Source organism: Primulina eburnea, unplaced genomic scaffold (genome assembly GCF_022965805.1).
Source record: "Primulina eburnea isolate SZY01 unplaced genomic scaffold, ASM2296580v1 ctg973_ERROPOS1174311, whole genome shotgun sequence".
Classification (NCBI taxonomy): Eukaryota; Viridiplantae; Streptophyta; class Magnoliopsida; order Lamiales; family Gesneriaceae; genus Primulina; species Primulina eburnea.
Window position 1 is genome coordinate 1 of NW_027331729.1, and position 14707 is coordinate 14707.

General features: G+C 31.5%; 1 protein-coding gene across 7 annotated transcripts; it reads left to right on the top strand.

The window, feature by feature from the left end:
* The first annotated feature begins 3621 nt into the window (after positions 1–3621).
* LOC140822610 (mitogen-activated protein kinase kinase kinase 5-like) lies at positions 3622–10305 on the top strand. Of its 7 annotated transcripts, none has more exons than XR_012116010.1 (12): positions 3627–4241; positions 4881–5606; positions 5682–5769; positions 6394–6456; positions 6545–6708; positions 7782–7857; positions 8119–8196; positions 8278–8403; positions 8795–8998; positions 9259–9356; positions 9491–9929; positions 10073–10305. XR_012116010.1 is itself a non-coding variant. In XM_073183402.1 (11 exons), the coding sequence occupies exons 1-11, from the start codon at positions 3799–3801 to the stop codon at positions 9493–9495; spliced, it is 2097 nt and encodes a 698-aa protein (XP_073039503.1). In that variant the 5' UTR covers positions 3622–3798; the 3' UTR covers positions 9496–10283. The 7 variants fall into 7 exon arrangements, 5 of the variants coding, with proteins under 5 accessions (XP_073039503.1, XP_073039502.1, XP_073039498.1 ...); XR_012116009.1 differs by having other exon boundaries at positions 9491–9816; positions 9847–10280; XM_073183402.1 differs by having other exon boundaries at positions 3622–4241; positions 9465–10283.
* The last annotated feature ends 4402 nt before the right edge of the window (positions 10306–14707 follow it).

Sequence of the window (14707 nt, forward strand, 5' to 3'; positions counted from 1 at the left end):
CCCAATATTTTGTTATATATTTGTTTCATTGTGATTTTTGTTTTATATGTTGTAAATTAAAATTTGAGTTTAGTAATGTATCTTTAAATTTTTTGTAATTTTGATTACTTACTCTGTGGAAGTTGTCAAGACCCGAGACGGGGGTTGGTTGACACCGGCGTTGCTCTCCAATTTTTATTCGAAAACAACAAGCCACAGAAGTACAAAATTCAGAAACCAGTCTTTTATTCATAATACTGAATAATTCCATGTCTGATACAACTTAATTAATAATGTTTTACAACGGAAATGTAAAACCAAAAATACAATGCCTTAACAGATGCAACGGAATACATAAACTAAAACTGAAATAACATTCTTCTTTACCAGCCCCATAATTGAATCTGCTCTTCTTCTTCTAACTTTTCTTCCTCGTTCTTATCTGAGATGTGTTTGGTGGGTGAGTGATATGGTTGTCACTCAGTAAGCAGGGACGGGAATAACTCCCAGTTTTCGAAATCATTTTCAACAGAAACATTAATACAATAATATACAGAAACTCATCTTTTCAGAACAGAAATCAGAATTCAGAAATCACAGGTTTCAGAACAGAAATCAGAATTAGTAAGCATTGAGCACGTTAGTGAATTTCATGGCTAAACTGATATCAGTCTCCTATATGTTTTCTCCTCTGAGGGGTGAGGCCAGAATCAGAATCAGAATTGAGAAATGTTCATAATATATATTCCTACTAGTTCACTAGGAAGTTTCAGTGCTTCAAAATCATGTATCAGAAATCAAACATACAGAACTGAACTTTAAAACAGAATTATCAAACGGATTTCAAGATATTTATATATAAGCCCACTTACCGTAATTTGCTAGAATTTCGGTTGAAATGTACTGTAACCCAATTCAGAGGTTTGAGAGTGTTATTTATAGGCCAAATTCTGACTGTTAGCCTCCCAATTAATGACCATAATCTACCATTAACAGACTTTATTCCATGTTAATGCTTCAGTTACAAGTCTAAGCTAAATCAGTAACTGTCTGCTGCTTTCTCGCTCTTCTGCTGCTGGATTCTGTCTGCTGGAAAATACATGTCTGTTTTCTCGCTCTTCTGCTGCTGGAAAATACATGTCTGCTGGAAAAATATCAGCTTCTGAAATATAAGTTGCTGCTGGAATTTCAGGTTTTCACAGAAGTACTATTGTAACCTTGCATACATTACATCGAGAATATGATTTAAAACAAGAAGCATAAATGTAGGTCATTTTAGTATCATCATTTAAATTTTATATGATATAGGGCCATCATTTGATTTTGTATACACATATATGTATGTGTTTTGTCGGTCATAGACTCATAGAAAATCTGATATTTAATTATTTCACAAGCCCAATACTTCAACAGACTTGTATAGTTTGAAATATTGTAAGAGAAAATTGTAAATTTAGTAATATAACTTGATATGTTTTGAGTTTTAATCATCTATTTTTATAAAATTTTGGTTTTTATCCAATAATTTGGATTTGTTTATTTGATGATTTTTTTACCCGAAACCAAGAAATTCATCAAATATTGTTTATTTGACACAATTTATCTTTTATGTGACACATGTAACGAGAATCAAACATATATTACATGCATTAAAATTTATTTAAGCAAAAATAAAAAAAAACAAAAACAAAATGACCCTCAATACTTCAAAATGAAGAAAAAATTGTTTCATTTACTGTTATCTCATCAGTGCGATACATGTGATGTGTATAATTAATTTATTAAAATTAATAAGTATGTGTTGTGATCGGATTAAAGTTTAGAGGCGGTAAATAAATTTTATAAAATTTTCTAAAATTTGTATCGTTCTTAACAATTTTTAAGTTACAAAGAAATAATCTTAAACATCTAGATTATTTGAACCACTAACAGTTGAGTAAGTGTGGAACGATCCAGCTTGACTAGTGATGAGATATATTTGAAAGTTTAACAAGAAACATTTTGAAATATGATTTATAAAAGTGTAAAGTACGTAATGAAATAACACAAATATTTTTATGGATGTTCAGAGATAAAACTTGTACGTCACGCATTCTTCCACTTAAGAAATTTTCCACTAAAGACTTTGATTATACAATGTTTTGTCACAAATCACTTCAATTGGGACTTATCAGTGCCTAAACTTAAACTCGTATAGATCATTTTACAAATCTAGATGTTTAGAACTCTATGTTCACCAGACAACAATACAAAAACCCATTGACCGGTTTGACAGATTATGTTGTTGGTGTAGCACGAAATAATCCTTGTGTGTATATATAAAAAATTATTTAATAAAAATTAATTTTTAGTTTGTATGTTAGTCTATTTCTAATTATGAGCATCTATATTATCAAATTTTAATTTTAGTTATGTTATTTTTGTTTTGTTTTTCGCAAATTTATTCTCTCTTCCAACTTGACGTCGGCATGACACAAATATAGTGCCAATGTAACACTGAAGTGCATAATATTACATCACCATTTTAGATGAAAAATGACTAAAATTGCAAAACCTAGAAAATTTAGGATTAAAACTGCAATTTAATAACATAAAATACCAAAATCATAAAGTGATCAAATTAATGGACAAAAAACATAGTTTTTCCTTAATATAATAATATCAAAACTAACTTGTAGGGTTGATAATTTCCTCCAAACTCGATGGATAATCCGATCCGAATGGACGACGATATGAAATGATATTTTGGACCTAATTAAAAAAATGGGTGATCATGTATAAGAATTATATGATTTAGATATAGAGGCGAGTTTAATAACAACCTACTCATACTCGATCTGAATACCCTATTAAATTATATACACACACTTATACATATTAAAGAAAGTTTAATTATAATATGTTTTGCTGAATGATGATCTAATTGAATGTATCAGAGAAAAATATGAGTATAAAATTTATGTTATTTATGTAGGATAACATTGTTGGAATAAACTATTTTTAATATTTGTTATTTTTTTGTGATGCTTATTTGCTAATTTTTATCTGTAAATTTTTTTTTTCTCCTTCTCATAAGAATTAGTTAAATATGTATAGTTTTAGCGAAATAATTTAAATTTGAAAAAATATAATTATAAATGATAATAAAATATTTGAATAATGTACATATATATATATATATATATATATATATATATATATATATATATATATATGAGCTCAGACAGATATGGAAATAATAATGAAAAGACAAAAAATTGTGTGAGACGGTCTCACACGAGTCGTATTTTGTGAGACAAATATCTTATTTAGCTCATCCATGAAAAAATATTATTTTATATGCTAAAGTATTACTTTTAATTTTATTGTGAATATCGATAAGATGGACTCGTCTCACAAATAAAGATTCGTGAGATCGTTTCACAACAGACATAATATAATGAAAATTGGATACCCTACAAGAATGAAGATAAATTATATAAAATCCAACCCGAATTTAAACCCATCCCCGCTAACTTGAATTTGGTTGATATTCAAATAATATTTTATCAACGATAATAATAAAAGTAAAACTAGATTGAAGCCGTAATGATATCTTTCCCGTTTTGCCCCTGTCCGTACGAAATATGTAACACTATTTATAGCATATATTTGAATTGATTTTGGAGCATCAAACATCTCCACCCAGGGTTTTCATCTTCATCCTCGGAGGAAAAATTCCTCATTTTCTTCTGCTGAACAAAATTCAGCCATCATACCAATGCAATTTCAGATCCGGAGACCCAAATCTGTGACAAGGAATCGCGGTTACCTATAGCCATGCACTGGTGGCAAGGCGCCTTTACGTCGGCGTCGAAATCGCATTCCGACGATGACAGCGTCATCGTAGGAGGTGCGGATAGCAGGTACTCCTTGAAACCCAGCTTCTTCTCCTCGGGGCGGAGCCGCAACCTCACGCGCGCAAGGAAATTGCGGCACGTTACGGAGAACGACGTCCAAACGTGGCGGTCTCCTTGCCAGAGTACACATTCCAGGTCGTCATCCGCGTCGCCTCAGCCTCTCCCTTTACCAGAATTGCAGGTGCTTTTAAGGCGTGACCCCAAGTTCGCCTCGTCCAACTCCAACGGTGTTCCCCTGCCCTCGCCGCGAGATGTGATTCAGAATCAAAGAGGATGTGAGGAGGAGATTGGAAGAAGCAGAGAAAGGGAGGCAGCGGAGGGGTTAGATGCCGATGCCATTGATGGACTCAATGGTCTTAAGAGGTATTGGGAAAATGAAATTAATTGCTATAAAATGGAAATCATTTTGATTGAATTGTGATTACATTGTTGTGCTTTGAAAAAAGAAAAAAAAACATGTTTTATTGAATGCATATGTTGTATGGCATTGGTTGTCATCATCAAATCGTTTGTATATTTATATGCATTTTATTCGTTTTTTAGTTCTAATGATGTTGCAATGTTGTAAATGTTGTGCATTTATTTGGTAACGACGTCCCCTAACACACTGCAATTGGCTTAGGCATGCAAGCAATCCTGAATCATCACCTCCCGTGTTTGATATAGATAATTGGTTTCTTCTCATTTCAAGTTGATGTTTTCTTTTCCTTTTAATCCAACTGGTTAGGAACAATTTTATGAACATATAAACTCTCTTTCTAATTTGACTTTATCCTCTTCCGTCAATTATATAACGGCAGTTGTTGCTTTAATTTTTTTTAACAACTTCTAATTTTCTTCCTATGATTTCAGCTCGTTAGTATTATTTCTAAAATTCAAGTCTCTAAATATTCTTATAGAACCAATATTATAGATTCCATTCATTTATGTATCTAGGATTTTTTTTCTTAAACATTGTGTAATGTTGTTTCTATGTCTTGTATTTGTTTGTTCTCGTGCCAGCAGACAAGCAGGCCAAGACACAAGAGCAAATTCCATACTTTCTGATATTCGGTCATCCAGGAAGTCGCCTCAGAAGCTAAAAGTCAAAGATAGATCATCTAATATCTACAGTATTAACATCCCTATAAGTGCTCCAACTAGCCCATATTCAAGCCCTGTGCTGAGCCCCCCAAGAAGTGATATGTTGGCAAATGATTACATAACTCCCCCTGGTATTTTCCAGGTTTGGTCTGCCCCAGAGATCCCTCATTCGGAAGGGAATCCAGGTCTAGTTTTCTATCCTCAACTGGCTTTCGAGAAAGCTGCATCAAGTGTAGATAACTCACCCCTTCAAAGTCCAAGAGTAAGTTCTCATGTCTATGGAACAAGTCCTCCTATGAAAACATCGCCATTTCCTACCAAAATGGCCCATGAAACCTCATTGGGACCTTGGGAAAGTAATACTCAGGCCACCGTACATCCCTTACCACTTCCTCCAGGGGCTGTCAATCCTTCACATCCTGCATCACTTTCCCCAGTTGCGGCAGCTAAATCTGTTTTTTCAGGAGCTTCCATTCCTTCACATCCCACTCCAATCTCAGTTTCAGTAGCTGTCATCCCTTCATGGCCCTCTCCGGTTTCTCCACTTGCAGCTAAACCTGAATTGGTACCCATCAAACAACAATGGCAAAAAGGAAAGCTTATAGGGAGGGGGACTTTTGGAAGTGTGTATGTGGCTTCCAACAGGTATGCTGTTTTGAACACACTACTTCCAACATTTATTAACACATCCTTTAGTTATTACTTTATTTTTGTCATCAGAGAGACTGGAGCCTTATGTGCCATGAAAGAAGTTGATATTTTACCAGATGATGCAAAATCTGCTGAATGTATCAGACAGTTGGAGCAGGTTTTTTTCCCTTTTATTTGCTTGCAATGTTTTAGTTTTTAGATTCCAATTAATCTGTCTTCAAATGTAGATGATACTGGATTGCTTCCTAGGAACTCTGTGGATTTCTTATTGCTTATGCCTGATTGACCTATATGTGAAATCGGGGATCAATGAATGTGATTGCTTGCTTCCATACCTTTGCATTTTGTTCATACTAGAAATGGCAGAGCAATGTAATGATGTTGTACTACAGAGAAGAAGATTATATATATATATATATATATATATATATATATATATATATATCTGAAACTCTCATTCCATTCTATGGATCAAAACATTCTATGGATCTTTTGGTAATTATCCCTTGATTTTCTTAGGAGTCTTATGAAATTGATTTGTTTTTTTTAGCTCCGAAATTTAGTTTGCATGAAATTGTTCGTCAGGCCCTACTTTCCAAAATTAACCATGGACTAGGAAAATAACCTCATTGATGATGAAACATAATCAACCTCCTTTTTTTGTAGGCTGTTCGATGTTGTGGTTTCTTACCTGATACTTTCATGCACGATTTGCATATTCTTCTTGCTACATTATTTTATCAGCAGTTGGACTGGACACTTAATTTCCAAATGCTTTCAGGAAATTAAAGTTCTTAGTCATCTGAAGCATCCAAATATCGTGCGGTATTTTGGTAGTGAAATAGTGAGTAACTTTCTTCTATACTACAAACTATATTTTTGGTGACTTTTTGTAAGATGCTCAAGTTAAATTACACTTCATGTTCATGTAGGTTGGAGAAAAGTTTTACATATACCTGGAGTATGTCCATCCTGGTTCAATCAATAAATTCATCCATGATCATTGTGGGGCTATTACAGAATCTGTGGTTCGCAATTTTACTCGTCATATTCTCTGTGGATTGGCCTACTTGCACAGTAAAAAAACCATACACAGGTAATTGTGTATGTCTTAATGTCATGTCTGATGTCTATAAAATGCAGAAGAATTTATTTTCCAACGAATCATTGTCGTCAAAGTTTGAACATATGTCAATTGATAATGGATGGTAAGAACCATGTGTCCAGGCTGAGGCAACAAACCCATGCAAACAAGGCATATGCACGCAACGGTTTCCAAAAATAAAGCTACAAGTGGACATTGTTTTGAGTTGCTTGGAAGTTGTAACTGCATTTTCATTACATACGACGATCTGCTGTTTCAAAATCAACAAAATTAAATTGCTTTATTGAATATATTTTTTGACTACTGTAATGTAATCAAATGAAACCCTAGATTTAATCATTTTCTCGTGAAGCAGTTTGCTAAAAAACTGTTTGGTGTTTGACAAACACATTAGGTGTGACCACTCTGCCCACAACTTGTCCTTTGATATGTATCATTGTACTCTTACTGTATCATCAACATGTTCTCAGCATGTCTTTGGTGGAGGGAAATATATGATATATGTAGATAATTTTTATATTATATTGAAGTATTCTAAAATTCGGCCGGCGCCTAGGTGCCGACTAATCGACATATACATCCAAGGCGCCACAGGCAGTTAGGACTTTTGTTTTTTAGGGCTTTTAATTAAAAGCCTAATTAAAAAAAAGAAAGGTAATTGAGTTTGCGTCCAATGAAGAACGAGTTGTCGAAAATTATGGAGAAGAATGAGTGAAGTAAATTTATGATATTTTAATAGTTGTGTAATTTTGAATTCATTTTAAATTTGGATGATATCGTGTTGGAGTTAAAGTTTGTGATTTATCATGTTGATATCTTGGAATCTTTCCAGCGGAGTGTAGTCCCGGCCTATGAGCTGGTCCGACATTCGACATGTGCCTAGTGAATTTTAGAACCTTTTATATTGATATCCTGTTTGTAGATAATGTAGATATACATTTAGCTAGATATTGTAATGCGTATTCTGCTACTTGAGGAACCATGTATGTAGTTTTAGAATTATTTTAAATATATTTAGAGCATCAACTCTTATGTAACTTGGTTAGCTATTGTTGCCTTTTTAGGGACATTAAGGGTGCTAATTTACTTGTCGATGCATATGGAGTTGTCAAACTTGCTGATTTTGGGATGGCTAAGCATGTGAGTTTATAATTTCTCTTAAAAAACTATTTTTTCAATTTATGTATTTGGAAAGTAGTTTCTCTGGAGGATATTGACCAAATTCGCGTTTGATGGAATGAGAAATGTTTAAAACAAGGTTGTATGTCTATCAAATACTTGCTGTCCACGAGCAATAAAATCCTCTGAGTTACTAGTTTCTCCTTTTCTTATTTTGTTTTATGCTCTGTGTTGTGCTTGCATTATTCAAAGTCAATGCTAAGATGGGCTATCAATTTCCAGTTTCTTTTTCATTTGCAGTTGACTGGGCAGGCAGCTAATCTGTCAATGAGGGGTAGTCCATATTGGATGGCTCCAGAGGTACGTGTGTGTTACTACCTTAGGTTATCTATCCTGGCAACCATGGTCAAAATATACTAATGTTACATTTTTTTTTTGCAGCTCTTGAATTTTGGAATGCAAAAGGATGCTAATTCTGATCTTGCTTTAGCAGTTGATATATGGAGTTTGGGTTGTACCATAATTGAGATGCTGAACGGAAAGCCCCCTTGGAGTGAGTATGAAGGGGTAAGCACAAATACTACAGGCTCATTTTGCTAGGTTTTCACCTGGAGAAAAAATGTCAGTTGTTTTGAACTTACTATTGATCAGATTACACTCGAACTCGGCAAATATGTTTGGACAATAAGCAAGTTCTCTGGCTTTTTTTTTTTTTTTTTTTTTGCATCTTGTACTCAAGTGCAAACACCTCCAGGATTCCTCCTCCTTGTTCCAAGCATTATATTTGTGTAACTTGGAGAAAGTCTTTCTTGATTTTAGTTGGGCTTTACTAAAGGTGGCAAAATAAGTTGGTGTGTTGTATCTGCATGTCAATATGTTCATTTTTAGCTATATTTAAACCGAGTGCCGATGGTATTTCTTAACTTTTTATGAAGGGATTGTCCTTTTCTTTTTTCAGGCTGCAGCGTTATTCAAGGCGATAAAAGAGACTCCTCCAATACCTGAAACACTGTCAGCAGAGGGCAAGGATTTCTTGCGGCACTGCTTTCGTAGAAATCCAGCAGACAGGCCAACTGCGAGCAAGTTATTGGATCATCCATTTGTGAACTATTCACTGCAGCCTGAAGCTTGCTCCCAGACACGTAAAGAGAGAAACTTGATGGTATATTGGTTTGAAAGTTTGAAATCAAAACTTTCAAATCATGAATTTCATCCTTTCTCAATTTAAGTTCTTATATAACAATTGTAATGGATTTCAAATATACCTAGCAGTATCATTTGAAACCCAATCTCCAAATCAAATATCTCCACCCAAACCAAAAATTCCTTCAATCCAAACTCTTCCTTAGCAAATTACCCTTTCTATTTTGACGAGCATTTTACGTAGCGATGATTTTTTAAATTATGTGCATGTTTGAACAGGATGATATGCAATTCATAAGAGAGCGACTGAATCAAAAATCTGATTCGGTGCCTGTTTCATTTGACTCACAGATGAAGATGGCAAAATTGTCTAATAAGTAAGATTCGTTCCTTCACTCTTTACCCGCTGGTTTCTTATCTTGCATTTGGACCATATGCATGCAAATTCTATATTGGCATTTGACTTACTATGTCTCCAGCTCCAGCTTCATGCGTAATTCTTTTTCTCCAGCATGACCGGCCAGCGAAGTCATCACCAAACACCCCATTTAGCTGTCGTCCCCCTCGTCTCTCCTCGTTCAACGCTTGAGTCTCTTCCTACATTATCACCACCAAGCATGGGACAACATTCAAAGAGTGGCACCACTATAGCAAATCTTCCCAGTTCTATCAAGCAGGGTGCTGGTATATGATCATAAAACAAGGGAATCACCATGTCTTTTTCATTCGGTGTTTCCCTTAAGCGCCTGACCCACAATTCTCTTGGTCAACCCTATTTACACTTTTAGGTATAGCTTGCAGCTTAGGGAGTTTGAGCCGGTATTTTTACCGTGTCAATGACGACTCGAGATAGGGACGTGCTTCTGTCCCTCGAGTGTAGGGATTGTAGCTGTAGAGTTTGAGTACATTGGGGAATATGGAGCTGCAGTGTCTTGGTTATCCGAAGAGAGGTTCCACATGTGCCCACCTGTATTTACGCCATTCAAAATGGTTCGGCAAGTTAGATATAGGAAGCGAAATGTATCGAGTTTTATTGTTCATCGCTTTAGGTTTTGCTGCAATCACAATGCACCTTGTGATTATCTGAAGAGAGGTTTCCACATGTGCCCACCTGTATTTACGCCATTCAAAATGGTTCGGCGAGTTAGATATAGGAAGCGAAATGTATCAAGTTCTATCGTTCATCGCTTTAGGTTTTGCTGCAATCACAATGTACCTTGTAATCTGGTCGCTATTCAAAAGAAAATAGTTATAAGGGTATGCGTTTTTTTTTTTGGTGGATTACAATGATATGATTTTTGTTGTGCAAGCATTGCAATAAAGTTGGTAACGAAAAAAGTTGTTCCGTCTGTGTACGTCTTACTTTTGAAGTTACTAGCAAGAAGCACGTGCGATGCACGTAAATATTAATTATTTAATAAAAATTAAATTTTGATTTTTTTTAAAAATAATTTGATTCATTTTTTTATTTATATTGATTTAGTCTTTTGTCATATTAGACAAATAAATTAATTAAGAATTTATATACTTTACTTTCAAAATTGTTTCTCAAATTGAAATTTAAGTCGTTAATTTTATGTTATATAATAAATTATAATTAGCATAATATATAGAATGAATTGAACTGAAAAAAATTTTGAAAATATATATATCTAAGAACCACGTATAAGGTATAATAACCTAAAAATCAACCAGATTATGGATTTTATAAATGCATAAATCATAATTTATATAAGTGAAGCACACTAAGGACAAATAATTGTCAATTTAAAATATTTATGACTAACTCGTCAAAATATTATCAAAACTAATGAAATAATAATAATTGATAATAAAATATAACCTATAATACTCAAAATTTGCTTTTAAAATTTGTTTTCAATCATTTTTACACGGTTGAAAGATTTTCTCAAACGGTTATAAATATTAACCACGTGAAAAGAGTGAAAGACGGTTCAATATTTATAATGATATTTTCAACCAGTTGACAATCTAAACAACAAGATATAGTTTGAAGAGTTAGTTTCATGTGAGACCGTCTCACGGATCTTAATCCGTGAGACGGGTCAACCCTACCCATATTCAAATATAAAGTAATATTATTAGCATAAAAAGTAATACTTTTTCATTGATGATCCAAATAAGGGATCCGTCTCACAAATACGACCCGTGAGACCGTTTCATACAAGTTTTTGCCTAGTTTGAAATGTAAAAACTTGTGAATAGTAAAGACACGGGAATTTTATGGATGTAAAACACTCACACGTCACTCCTTCCTCTGTAAAAAAGATTCCACTAAAAGACTTTGTCTTATATATATATATATATATATATATATATATATATATATATATATATATATATATATATATATATATATATATATATATAAGTGCGACTAAAATATTTAAACTTCTTATTATAGCTAACTATTTTAATTTTTCTATCAGATTTGTATTTTATGATATTATTAGTATATTAAAATTCATAATTATTGATATAAATTATAATAAATAATTTATTAAATTCTTTACTTTCAACTCTTAGTTAAAAAATAATAAAATATATTAGTATTAAATTTCATATTATTATATACTTATCATGTTATTGTACTATTGCATATATAATTATTTTTTTCTTATATCTTCATGTGATACTATAATTTATTACTTAATTAGAAACTACACTAAAATATAATTACAAAATTGCATTAAAATAATAAAATAACATGTAGAAAGAAAATTAAAAGGATAAAATATTTAAACTTAGTATAAAGATGGATTATTTGAGAAAGTTAATTTAGGAATTACATTTTATTCTTGAAGTGATATAAATTATTACAATCAATGTATATTGTAGTGATAATTCATTAGCAATTGTTAGACTATTAATTATATATGATGTGGAATAATTAGGCTACTAATTAATTATATATTAGGTGGAATAAATAAAAAAAATTGATATTTTCTTTTTACACTTACAACAATTAGAAATTTACAAATATATCTTTATTGAATTTTTGGATTTGTATTGATGAGGATGTCATTTTTATCTTTTGACAATTGAAAAAATTGTCAATTATCTACACTTACGTAGGTTTATAGATAAAGAAAATATATTTTTATTATCAAACATATATTCATTTTTAATGCATAGATTTCCCATAAATTATGTAGAAAATTTCCATGCAATTAATTTAACAACACACAATTTAAGGGGATGGTAGAAAATTTACAATGAAAAACTTTGTTATTATTTTTACACTTTTATAAGTATAATAGTTAAATATATATTCTTTTAATATTTTTAATGATTTTTTAAAATTAAAAAAATCTATTGTTTTAATATTTTTTCTAAGAATTATATATCAAGAAAATATTATTTCTCTAATGTATTTTTATTATAAAATATTTATTCAATTTTTATGTAACATTATTTTCAAAGATTCTTATGTTGCAATTTTTTATTAAAAAATAAAAACACTATTTTAATCCTTATGTATTTAATGATTGTGTAATTTTCATGCAATTAATCTAACAATACACAATTTATGAGAATAGTAGAAATTTACAAGGAAAATTTGTTATTCTTTTTGTACTTTTATAAGTATAATAGTTAAATATATATTCTTTTTAATATTTTTGTAAGAATTATGTATGAAGAAAATATTATTTTTCTAATATGTTTTTTATTATCGAATATCGATTCAATTTTTATGTAATATTATTTTCAAAATTTCTTATTTTACAATTTTCTATTAAAAAAATAAAACACTATGATCCTCATGTGTTTAATGAGTTCAAAAAATAAATACCTCAATTAAATACATAATCAATAAATTACAAATCCATTATCCCAAATTTGTCCCTAAATTTTATATATTTTTTCCACCAATGCCCATGCAATTAATACAAACAATGCATTGTTTTTGGGCAATGTAGTAAAATCACAATCATTGAAGTATGACCTAAAATATATTTTTGCATGTGCATATGCAATAGTTGGTAACAAAAACCAACACTTTTGAATATTGATGGCCAAAATCTGCATTGATACTGAGCATATTGATCCAATGATGCAAGCATGATCATCATTCTCAACAATTTTTTTTTTTTAAAAAAACTTGCACGGCTACTCTTTTGAAATATTAGAATGTACGTCATGCGATATACAATATTTAATTGTTATTATCAATTAAACATTTTTTCTACATTGAATCCAAATTAAAGTTGTTAATTTGATATGAGAATGTCGATAACATATGTTGCTACAAGACAGATCAACGATTGTCGTGTAAGATTAATTCTTAAGGTTTATTGTAGGTTCGGAGCGTGAATATTTAAGGAACAATTGGAGCTTGAAATTTACAAAATATTATCGGAACACATAACAGTGTGTCTGATATTTAATATCACGTTAAGATTGAGAGTTAACCTAACCCAAGTTCAAAAGCTAGTTCAAGATGGATGCTTATCGAAAATCATATATACAATTTTCAATAACTTATATCACTCGATGTGAGACTGTTGGATCAATTTTATTTATATGAACTTATATGTGAGTAATTATGCATTGTTGGTTGTCTATTAAGTTAAACTCAAAATCAAAACGACTGGTTAAAGTTTTGACTATCAAGGTTTAATGTATCTAATAGGTTATGAGTATTTAAAGTGTAATTTTTATTTTTATGATGAGCTAAAATAGAAATATCATAATATAATGATATATTACGTGTGATCATTTTTTTTAATCTTTACTCTCATCATAGGAAATAGTTCTGAAAAGAAACTGAAGAATTATATAAAGGAAAATAGTGAGGAAATTTGGAAGATCATAACTCGTTCTTAAAGATTATGGCTTCAAGTATGCTTCAACCTAAGTTTTAAATCAAATTATAATGATTTAGCATTATGAATTACGTTGGTATATGGATTTTTCATATTAAGTTGTATCAGAGTCACTCAAGCTGAATCATTGAAATTTGTTTAAAGATTATGAATATGCTTTGGTTCTAGATCTGGAGAAGAAAATTTCGTCTAATTTTTTTATATGACTTTAGATCTCGAAAAAATTATGATTGAAAACAAATCTTTTAAATATTTGGGTTTGTTAAAATATTTGTTTTCGGTAAAAAACAATTGGTTGAAAATTTTGATGATTTGGTATAAGACTTTGATTTTCATACAAATTTTTGTTCATAAAAAAAATTAGAAGAAAATAAAAAATTTACGTAAATTTTCGCCAAAATCGAGTCAAGCCGCACTTTAGAGCATGGAGAAGCGCGGCCCTAGCCGCGCACTAGTAGGGCGGGGAGCGTAGCGCTCGAGCACCCATGCGCTCACCAACGCAGGGGTGCGCATAGGCACGTGCGCAATGCGCACCTGCGTGGTCGTCATGCAAGGGCGCATCCTTAGGACGCCCTCACCACGAGTTTCTGGAATTAATTTTTTTTTTCATTTTTTTTTGGTTTAAATTAAAATTTTAATTATTCAAATAATTATAAGGTTATATATATTTAAAATAGATTGATTGAAATAAAACGTCGCCAAATTAACCTCTTTTATGGATATTAATTTAATACAAAAGAATTTTGTTATATGTGATTTTTATGAATATTGATCGGCCTGAAGAAATGTTGGTATTTAATATAATTACATATACACTTGTTGTAGTAAACATGTGATAGTTGTTCGTTTTTATGTGATTAATAAATCGTCTTAAAGGAATG